This window comes from Bos indicus x Bos taurus, chromosome 29, assembly GCF_003369695.1.
Source record: "Bos indicus x Bos taurus breed Angus x Brahman F1 hybrid chromosome 29, Bos_hybrid_MaternalHap_v2.0, whole genome shotgun sequence".
NCBI classification, from domain to species: domain Eukaryota; kingdom Metazoa; phylum Chordata; class Mammalia; order Artiodactyla; family Bovidae; genus Bos; species Bos indicus x Bos taurus.
In genome coordinates, this window is record NC_040104.1 from 42557086 (window position 1) to 42568491 (window position 11406).

General features: G+C 51.4%; 1 protein-coding gene across 1 annotated transcript; it reads right to left on the reverse strand.

Annotated features, from left to right (window-relative positions):
• Nucleotides 1-974: 974 nt before the first annotated feature.
• On the reverse strand, nucleotides 975-9916 carry FZD4 (frizzled class receptor 4). Its single transcript, XM_027531434.1, has 2 exons — nucleotides 9299-9916; nucleotides 975-7136 (listed from the first exon to the last, which is right to left on the reverse strand). The coding sequence occupies exons 1-2, from the start codon at nucleotides 9581-9583 to the stop codon at nucleotides 5808-5810; spliced, it is 1614 nt and encodes a 537-aa protein (XP_027387235.1). The 5' UTR covers nucleotides 9584-9916; the 3' UTR covers nucleotides 975-5807.
• Nucleotides 9917-11406: the final 1490 nt, after the last annotated feature.

An 11406-nucleotide genomic window follows, 5' to 3' on the forward strand; every position in this document is an offset into this window, starting at 1 on the left:
ACAAAGGCCTTGAATTTGCTTTGTCTGATGACTTTTCTGGCTATGGGGACACAGACCACCCAACTTATAAAATTAGCTGAAGAAGTCATTTTCCTGGCTGACTGATGTGACATACTCCCATGTCAATTACACAACACAGAACCATTGTGTAACCAGAAAAAAAAAAAAAAAAGGTTTTGTTTTTTTCCCAAAAAATTTGGAGTTAAAAAAAAGCTCCCTTTCCCCTTTTTGAGTGGCCTGAACTCTAGCAATAAGAAAACTTTTTTCAGGCTGCAACATTAAGCCAAAGGGACTGAGAAGGTGTGTAAAAATGGTCACGTGTATTGAAAATGCCAAAATGGGGTGTGGAGTGACAGCTTGAGAACTTGAGTCACATCTGAAGCATCATGTGACCACTTGAGAGTTACCAATGACCACAGCAGTGATGGATTCTGTTGACCCTGGACCTCAGAGGGTTGGCTGACCCAGCAGAAATCCCACGGGGGAAAATTGCATCAGCAAAAAGAAGACAAGGCTGTGCCTCTGCCCTGCAAACCCAGCTCTTTATTTCTCCCTTCTGGGTAAGCGTGCTTCCCAGGGGCTTTCAGACACCTGCAGGAAGAGGCCAAATTACACACCAGCTAATAAACAAAACTTTATTTTCCTTTAATACAAAAATTAAATAGCAAAGTTTATTTTTTTTTGTACAGTGATAAATTAGAAATTTACAGTACAGACATTAATGCAGACATACGTTTGTACATCCTCGATAGCAGGGTCCATTTCTTCTGACGCTCAGCAATTCATTCAGGGCGCGTCGTAGGGGTTTGCTGGTACCTCTAATGTCGAACATCTGAAAGTCCCTCAGGTTGGCCTCAAGGGGGCTGGGGCTGCGGCTGCGGGTGGCTTGGGGGACCGAGAAAGGCCACACAGCAAGAGCTTGTCCGCCACACCAGCAGGCGGAATTTCATCTCTGTCTAGATCACACCTGATACTCACTCCACCTTTCCCACCGAGAGCTCAAGGAACCTTTGTCCTCCTCTCATCTGAAGTCTCACGACATCCCTGTGAGGTAGGAAGAAATTTAGGGCCACCTAGATGCCCCACTGGGAGAGACATCAGCGTTGCCTTCCCAAAGGCCCCAGCCAGGCTGGCCCGAGCCCTCGGCAGGATGGTGGGAGGGCAGATGGACCCAGGTTCCGGGGGGCAGGGGCGCTTGCAGCCTCCAAGGAAGCCTGCTGGGATGACAGTGGTCGTATACTGAATACTGTGGGCAATCAGGGAGCTCCGTAAGCTTGGAGGACATGGCTCATGGGTCCCCAAGCAGGCCCTCGACAAGTTGCCTGGGTGAATACTGGGGATTTGCTGGTGCAAAGAAGAAGGGAAATAAGGTAAATCAGAAACAGAAACAGCAGGTGGGTTTACCGCGGAGTAGAGGCTTGTTGGGGCAGGCAAGGGGGCTCCGGGGTTCACTTCCCTCCGGGTAATGCCCAGTGGGCATCACCGCACACACAAGGACAAGAGGTGGCAGCAGACAGCTCTGCCGAGGCCACAGCGCAGCAAAATCCATTATTTAAGCCTCTGGGATCTGATCCTTGGTAGGAGCAAAATGCTCTGCAAGGAGTTTCCAAGATCTACGACCTAGGCCCTGGAGAAAGATGAGAACCTAGGTCCCTATCCAGATGTAATACAAACCCAGACAGGGACTCTGAGCCCAAGTACAGTAAAGAGGCAAAAAGAATCGTCGAGGGTCCAAAGACGTGACATAATTGGCTGGGACAGCAATGCTCTCCAACTTCCCCCATCACGGAATGCAGTTCAGGACGTAGATCGATTCTGGGGCTCCTTCCAGGGGGCACTCTACAGCCCTCTTCTGGCTGCGGCGGTGGCCCCCTCGCCAGAAGCCGGCATGTGCACACCTGGGTGAAATCTCCAGTTAAGTCTGCCTTCCAGGGCTGAGGCTGTGGGGTCCCTCCTTACACCCTCAGGTCTCAGCTGGGTTCCCCCACTGAATTCAGTGGTCAGGAGGCTGAGTGGGGCAGGGCAGAGAGGACAGAGCTGGGGTGCTGGTGGTGTCAGAACCCAGACACAGAAGCTTCCTGGGGTCCAGGTTTGGGGGACGCAGGAGACAGAGGCCCAGGGGAAAGCAAAGTCAGAGAGCATCTCGGGGAAATAAATGAGTGTCCCTCTTTCTCCTGGCTGAGGTCCCTGAGCAAGCTACCAGTTCAGAAGCAGTCTCAGGGATCAGGAAACGGGTCTCCACAGAGGAAAAAGGATATGACTCAACCAAGGCACTGCATCAGGAGGTTCTGGTCAGCTTCACTCTGCCCAGGTTCCTCTGCCCTGAGGTGCAACCCTTACGGAGGAGGAGAAAGGAGCCTGCCAGAGAGGAAGCTGACAGAGGTGCCCTTGGGCCTTTTCGAGGCCAAGGGATTTTGTAGGAAGTTACAATTATATACCTACTTCTCCTGGATTTCTGAGAAAGAGGAAGAACCCTAACCTTTTCCCTAGCAAGCTGCTGTCCTCAAATTCACCTGTGTGAGTCACTAGATTGGTTTCCCAGGTGGCTAAGTGGTAAAGAATCTGCCTCCAATGCAGGAGATTCGGGTTTGAACCCTGGGTCGGGAAGATCTCCTGGATGAGGGCATGGCAACCCACTCCGGTATTCTTGCCTGGACAATCTTTCTGGACAGAGGAGCCTAGTGGGCTATAGCCCATAGAATCGCAAAGAGTCAGACACGACAGAAGCGACCTAGTGTGCACACGCAAGTCACTAGAAAACCCCGAGCCCTGAACAACCTGCCCCGGAAGCCACATTAGATGGAGCCAAGGTTCATGATCATCTGGGGAGGTTTCCATAGAGACTGTCCTGTAACAGAATTGATGCTTTCTGGCAAAACCCCTGCACATCAATTTGCAAGGAACCCCGGGAAGGGCTGAGTGATGGGTTAAAGTTGGAAAGACCCAGGAAGAGGTTTATGGGATGGAGACAGTGAAACAGGTGGCAATTCAGCAGCCCCTGCTCCTTCTGAAACCAACGGCAAAGTTCAGCAGAACCAGGTTGGATTGGTTAGAGGAACAGAGTTGATCCTCCCTGACGTCCCTTAAGGTGCCTAACACAGGGTGTGACACACAGCTGGCATTCAATAAATGTGCTGATAATTAACTTTTTTTTCAAACCAATATCAATTTAAGAGGTGACAATAACTCACTTCAAGGTAACTGATAACTAACTCTTCAGCCACAAAGCTCCTTTCCTAAAACCGTAAACACCCTCCAAAGTCTAGAATGTGAAAGGAGCAACCTAAAAGCCTGTGACATTGTCAGTGTGTGCCAATGGCCAGCTCCAATCAAATATACTTCCCCTGAGAAGGCAAGAGACTGACGGAAGAGACATTCTAAGACCTAGAAAGCTCCAGAACTTGGGCATCCAGGTTCACCCAAGTACCCTTACTGTCACTATTTCATCATTCATAAACACGGAGCACCCTCTCCACAACTGGCCCTCTGCTAGGATGCTTGTCTCGGTCACCCAGTCACTGAAACATTACAAAGAGAACTGCATTGCAAACCCCTGCACGGTCCTTTTTCCCTTTCCTGGGCCAGAGTCTCCGAGCAACTCCCAAGACACTGGAGAGGAGCGTGAGTAAGGGCAGGCTTTGCCCTGGGTGCATGCTCCAGGACCCCGGCCAGCTATGGGAACCATCTGCGAGCAGCAAAGGGAGTTCACATTCTACGTTTCAGGGGCGATGCAGTCGTAGATGGAGTTCAACTGGCCCTTCTGGGGAGCATTTCTCATGCTCCTGGAGCCCTGACCCAGAGTCCAGCCAAGGTACTCAGGCCCAGAACACACAGTGGGGGCCACCAGTGCCCACTTAGCATCTGTGCACGAAACCCCAAGACTTTGCCTTCCAAAACAGGCAACAGTCCTTACGCACATCTTCATCTCAGCTCGAGAACCACACCAGACCAGAGAGAGAAGAAAGGAAAATGTCAAACTAGGGGCACGAAGCTCAAACAAACAAAGACATGCTTATTTCCAGAATCTGAACTCCTATTTGCAATTTTGAGTCCCTAGAAACATTTCTCCACAAAGAAATGGGATAAAAGAGCTTTCCTACCTGTTTTAAAGGGGGGGGGGAGGGGCAGGGATAAATAAATAATCATCCCAAAGTTGCTAAAGCAAAGACCGAGATGAACTTCAAGGACAGCAACCTGTTACATCAATCTGTCCCAAAGATCTGGTGATTAGAAGACCTCAGGGGGTTGAGGAGAAAGGCCAGTTATAACTTTAAAAGAACTGTAACTTTTGAGAGGCTGCTAGGGGGTACCCTCTTGCAAGGAATATAAAGCATGCATTTTAAAAGCTCTGGATACCCCTGCAAAATGCAATTAAGACCTGTGCTGTAAGAGTTTGCAGTTCATTTCATATGGTCTACACTTTATTCCCTACAAACCAATCAAGCTCCTGGCTGGTATTCTGGAGATTCATTAAGCACCATATAAATACTCCAGGCCACACTGCCTCCAATGAAATCTTATACGGAGCCCTTGCCAATTACTAGGAAACAATTATGCACCAAAGTAGTTGGATTAGTTGTCCTTAGCTCCCTCTACAAAATTGAAAAAGTCTCCATTGCGCCAAGTAGACCAGACTCTGATAACATTCTTATGCTAAAGAGAAAAAAAAAGGCACCATCATTCTGAGAATGCAAGCTGACCATAGTTTTAAACTCAGTTGAGTAACTATTAAGTCATGGTCCAAGAATGTGCTTTTAATTGTAATTGACACACACAAATTATACAGTTAATCTGTGTGAATGCAAAGTTGCCAAGAAACGTAACATTTTAGCTCTTCCAGACTGGCGTCTGCATAGATACAATCACACAAAGTAAAATATATTAAGTCCCTGGTGCTCAATGCAATCGGTCTCTGGGGTGGGTAAGGTAAGTCGACTTGGTAGATCTCATTTTCCTCTGAATTAAGTGATTGTCAAGAAAGTGAATCGCCCTTCCTTTCCCCCCTCATTAGACCTGCTGCAGTGCAAACATTCCTATAAAAATACCTATTTTGAGTCATTAATGTAAAATGGAAAAAACAGCAGCGGTCTAGTAGGGAGCTGTTGAAATTTAAGAGGGAGAGAGAGAAGAAAAATTCACGGGATACCTCATGTGTGTTTGTACAGTACTTTTGTTTGTTCAAACAATTCTGTTTTATGACAAAGGCACTGAAAGATTCTGACACCACCTCTTGGGAGAGCAATCCACAAAGTTCTAAACAGCAGACAGTGTACCACAGAAAATGTTTATGTTAGATCAGCCAAACTATAAAACTCTTGTAACACTTCTCTGAACCCAGTGCTTCCAGTGTTTATAGATCGCTCTGCTGTCTGAAAGACCCAGTTAGTATTTAAAACTTGTAAAGGGTTAAAAAAAAGTTAATCTTTCTCCCTGTAAGTTGCCTACTCACAGCTCAAATCCCACCCTGCAGGGAAAAGGAGCATCCCCTGGACTTCCTGGAATCTCGGGAGGACCTCCACGCTCCAAGCTGCGACCTGCTCAAGTGATCAATGTTTTGATTTTTCACAGCTTTGAAAGCCTCTTACTGGCTTTTCCATTTTGGATCATTCCAAAGTCTGCAGCAAAATCACTAGTTTTATGATGCTGGGGGGAGATGGGCAGCGGGGGGAGAGCGGTGGTGGATTATTGGGGGGGGTTACTGAAGTGTTGCTAGTTTGTTCAAACTGAGATTCACTGCATAAGCTTTTTAGTAGCACTTGCACCCCAATGCTGGCATTCCCCCTGGAAAGCATGGAGGCTGGCTAGCCTTATACCACAGTCTCATTACCTCTCCCAGGCTTCACCCAGCCATTCCCTCTTTTCTCTCTCTTTACCTTCCCAGAATTCACCAATCTGTTGGAACACTTCTGCCACGTGTGCAGAGTTTTGGCAGACCAAATCCACATGCCTGAAGTGATGCCCACCAGCAAAGACATAAAGATTTTCAACATTTCCACTGCCATGTTGGAGTCATCTGCGGAATACCGGAAAAGCGCCCAGTTGGAGATTTCATAGAAATAACAGGCAATCACGCAGGTTGCAGGCACTGTGTACAGGACCGAGAAGACCCCGATCTTCACCATCAGCCTTTCCAACTTGTCTGTCTTCGTCCCATCCTTTTGAAGATTCGACCGAATTTTGAACAAGGCCACCAACCCCGCAGCAATGAACAAAGTCCCAATCACCAGGTAGGTGAACAGCGGGGCCACCACAAAGCCCGTGAGTGCATCCAGGTTCTGGTTCCCCACGTAGCACAGGCCAGTCAGCTCATCTGCGTCCACCAGTCTCATAATCAAGATGACAATGGTTTTCACCGCGGGGATGGCCCAGGCTGCGATGTGGAAATAAGAGCTGTGCATTTCGATGGCTTCATGACCCCATTTGAGTCCCGCTGCCAAAAACCAAGTGAGCGTCAGAATAACCCACCAGATGGAACTGGCCATTCCAAAAAAGTACATCAGCAAGAAAATGATTGCACATCCTGTGTTCTTAAGGCCTTCTTGAATGAGAACAGGTTCTGCTGCCTCTTCAAAATCGCAGGATATCCTTTCCCGGCCTACAGTCAGCCTGACAATATAAGCAATGCTATAAATATTATAGCACATACTGAGAAAGATGATGGGGCGCTCTGGGTAGGAAAACCTGGAAGAATCAATCAGGAAGGTGAGCACAGTGAAGGCGGTGGAGATGAAGCACAGGCTGGCCCACACGGCCATCCAGACGTCGGTGAACTCCTTGGCCGAGCGGCTGTACAAGCCAGCGTCGTAGCCACACTTGAGAACACAGTTCAGGCTCCTTTTCACCCAGATGTACTGATCCGAGTTGGTTCCCACGGAGTGGCACTCTTCCCCAGGCTGGATGGGGGTTTTGTGAGGCAAGGGCACTTCCTCATCACCTGGCCCTTCCATGCACATGTGGTTGTGGTCGTTCTGGGGCGGGAATTTGCTGCAGTTTAGGCTCTCCGGCCAGGCAAAGCCAAACTCCTTCAGCACAGGCTCGCAGCGTCTCTTGACAGAAAGGCACATCCCGCCGCAGGGCCCGATGGGGATGTTGACCTTCTCTGTGCACATGGGCACATACACGGAACAAAGGAAGAACTGGAAAAAAGTCAAGAAACGAACAAAGAAAACAGTGACAGTTGACATGGAAGTCTGACCGAAGGCTTGCACAAATCTGACTTGCTTCTGGGCAGAGTCCATATCTACTTTTAAATCAGTCTATAGGGGTATCTGACTGTTGACTCTGACCTCAAATGAGCTTGCCTAATAATCCATCACTTACACCTTTTTCTACTTCTGGGTCTAGTAAACCCTTTCCAGGAGAACATAGATAAATAAATAGATAAAAGGGACTCAAAGCATTACATAATCCCCTTTTGCACAACACTTAGGGAAATAAACCTTAAAGAGCTGACTTTGAGCCTCCCTCCCCTTTCAGCTACTATATGAAAGAGCTGAACAGACTAATCAGTCTGACTCAGTTCTCTGGATGATGGGGTGCTTTATTTTTATCCCCATTTCTTTATTACCATAAAACTAAATATTCAAAAAAAAGGAGATCCGGCTTTTATCATGTTAATAGTCTCTCCTTCCTCTATTTTATTCCCCCAAATTATTTTTTAACCAGTCTCATATTGAAACAGAAAATGTCCTCATTGACGCTGTTAAACCCAAGGATGGGAAGCAAGTTGAAATCTCTGGGTATCAGGGGCTTTGTTTGGCCAGGTTTCCTCAATGAATAATAATGAAGCACAATAGGAAAATACAAATGTTCAGTCCCTGAAACTGCAATACCAGCAGGGGAGAGTCCAGTTGCTGTCCTCAATTCCTCCAGCATTGATAAACAGTCTGCTTGGCTCCTTACAGATGTTGTCTATGAAGTCTAGAGTTACAAGTAACTATTTTCCAGCATGTAAAGGGATCTCGTCCTGTCCTTCAAAACAGCTTGGCTGCCTCCCCAGGATACGTGTAATTAAAAATATATATCCCTGAAAAGCTGTTTTGCCAACAAAATTGCCACTGGTGTCAGGATATGTGTTGTTTCCAAACTGAGAGCTCGAGAATCATTGTCCTAAGCTTTCATAACCTAGTTCTAAAATGCTGACACTTCCACAGGGACATTTCACCAGCAACAGGTCTAATCCCAACCATCCTTCTGAAACCGCCATCCAACTTTTCAAATGACCTATGTAAAAACATCCACCTAGTAAGTCAATTGCCTGCCTGTTTATCTCTTAGAAGTTACAATCAGAACCACAGATTTCCAAAGCTTTCAGCCTGGATAACTATAGAACTATCCTCTATTCCTCTCCACTCCTCCCCCACCCCTCCAGTTCTCTCTTTTCTAAATTTCTAAAAATCACTCATAGCCTTTCCAACAGAAACACAACCAGTGTTAACATTTTTAAAAGTTTCCTTCCAGTTCTTTTTTTTTTCAGTGAACTTGTCGTTGTGGTAAGATTATAATCACTCGTATATACAAATTCTTTCTGCACTTATTATGTTAGGAAGAACATTTTCTATAGGACTACATAAGCTTTAATATTTTTAATGACTGGGAAAAAAGAAAAAAAAAAACTTCCAATATACAAGCTACCTTCTGGAGCTTGAGCCTACTATCGCCTCTTCCCCAAGTGATGCCTTCTCCCCCTCCATGTCCTAAACCTGCCCTTAACCCTGAGAATAAGAAGGAACTCAAGACAGCGCAACCATTCCTTCGCACATGACCTCTACAATCATGCAAGACACCGCGAGGGGCCATTCTGCAGAAAATGGGCCAGGGGTGTTGCATTTAATAACACACCCAAAAAATACGGGGGAGAAAGGAGGTCGGCGAGGGAGCAGAAATTCCCTGTCGCCTTATCACTCCCTTCCAAGTCTTAGCTGCAACTGGCTGCCGTGCGGAGGACTCGCCCACCGAGCAGCGGCGGCCAGAATCCTTGGCAAAGATAACTCTCAGCTCCGCTGGGGTTAGGGGCTTGGCCAGACACGGGTGGGCAGAGGAGAAAGACGGAAGGGCGGGGTGCAGAGCGGGTTCTTTCGCAGGCCAGATGACTTACACAACGTTTTGGCCTCCAGTCCCTGAGGAGGGACAGCAAAGTGGGGGTGGGGATGGAAATCACTTTTCCCGGATAGATATCATTCCTTGAGACCTAGGAAGGGCACAGGGGGCTCGACCTGGCAAGGGCCCCGGGGAGTGAATCCGGGGCTCGGAGGCGTCCCCCTGCCCCAGGGGTCCCGCCCAGGGAGGGGGCGCCCACCTGCAGCTGGCTGGAGCAGCCGTACTGGATGAGCGGCGTGAATGTGGTCAGCTGCAGCTCGGCGTCCGTCTGCAGCTCGTGCCCCACCAGGTTGGGCATCTTGGTCACGTTGTAGCCCAAGTTCTGGCACATGGAGATGCGGATGGGGTCGCAGCGCCTCTCCTCCTCGTCCCCGAAGCCCCGCACCGGCTCCACGAGCAGTAGCAGCAGCAGCAACAGCCGTGGACTGAGCCCGACGCCCCCGGGGCCCCCCAGGACGCGCGGCCCTGCGCCCCGCCAGGCCATGGCCAGAGCCGGGGGCGGCGGCGGCGGCGGCGCGGGGGGCTGCTCCAGCAGACACCCCCAGTTTGCACGGGGCCGCCGGCCGCCCGCGCTGCTCCCGGCTCCGGGGAGAGGGCGATAAGGCGCCAAGGGCGACTACGACGGGGCGGAGGAGTAGCGGCCGGTTCTCCCGCAGCTGCGCGCGACTGCGTGGGGGCACTAGACGCCGCGAGCCGGGGCCGAAGGACGGCCTGCGGGGGTCAGGGCTACGGGCGGCGAGCCCCGGTACGGCGCCGGCCACGTCCGCTCAGCGCCTCCGCCGAGCCCGCGAGCACTCCGCGCCACCGCGCCACTCCGCCGCCCGAGCCCGAGGCGGCACTGGAGGTTCGCGGGGGCGGGCCCGGCGCGCGACGGACGGCGCGCCTCTCCAGTGGCCGCGTGCCGCCAGCCCGTGCCCCGCCCTGCGCCCCGCCCCGCCGCCCCGGGCTCCCCGCCCCGCTCCCTGGCGCTCGCCTCCCTCCCACCCGGTGCGCGGCGCTCTGGGGCCGGGCGCGGAGGCCGCCGCGGCTCTCCCAGCCGAGCCCGCGCGCCCCTTCTCCCCCGGGCGGGGGTGGGGGCGAGGTGGGGGGGGAGGCGCGGCCCCAGACCCTGCCGGCTCCTTTTGCTGTCCTCCAGCTGTCCCCTCGGCCCCTGGCCGCTTCCCCATCGGGCAGCGAAACGTACACAAAGAACACGGGATTCGGGTTATTTACGAAATCGTGGTTTTTAAACTGCCGGCTGTGTGACCCGGAGCAAACTGCTCGGCCTCTCGGTGTCAGGGTCCTCGCCCGTAAAGAGACTGGGAAAGATAAGGGCGATAAGGCTTTTCGAACACGGGGCCCTGCGCCTGGCACGGCGCGGGCGCGCGGCTCCGTGCGCCCCCCAACCCGCCCGGCGTGCAGCCCGGCCCCGCTCCCGCCCCCCGCCTCGGCCCGACCTGCAGCCGAGAGTCGGGGAAGGCGGGGCGCCCCGGAGCCGCCGACGGCCTCGCGCTCCGATTTCCTCACCGTACGAAATGAAATTCCACAGGGGGATTCGAGAGGAAATGAGACCGGGACGCTCCGTGCTTCTCGGCCCGCCGCCCTTCCTGTCTCGGGGACACGGTTTCTAAATAAGGTTGGGAGGGCGAGAGGGCGGGAGGGGAGAAGCTTGACCTGTGCAGGAGGTGCTGGCGGGGTGGGGAGGGGACCGGGAAGGCTGCCCTCCTCCAGCCTTCCGGGCATCCACCCACCCCACCCCCCCACCTGCCTCCTGCATCTCTTTCCAACTTTCTCTGCTTCTCCGGGGGTCCTGGGGATCATGCCAGCCGTGTTTTGATCCAGCTTTACCCTCTCATTCCCAGCCCTCTCCCCACCCTCCGTTCCTTCGGCCGAGCTTGGTGTTAGCCCACAGTCTCCACTAAAGCCTCAGCAGGTGGATTCCTAAACAATGTACTCCTTGCAGGACTGCCAGTGTGCCTCGCAGAGCCTCAGATGGGTCACCTGTAAGATAAGGAAGTTCGTATCTACCCCACGCAGTTGTTCTGACTTAAATGAGATAATGTGTGTAAATTGTTGTGCACACTGACTGGCACGTCGTAAGTGCCAAATAACTTGGTTATTGTTGATGTCGTGGAAATCTCCTGCAGCCCGGGTCTAAGGATCTGGGTTAAGAGCTTTCTGCTCTCTTCCTGAGATCTTTTTGTCCAACACTTACCACAGTTCTCCAAGAACTTGGTGACAGGGACCAAGCTTCTAATGTGTGTTTATGTCCTCCCATTTCAGGTAAGTCTAGCATATGGCAGAGGCTGGATGCAAGTTGAAAGGACC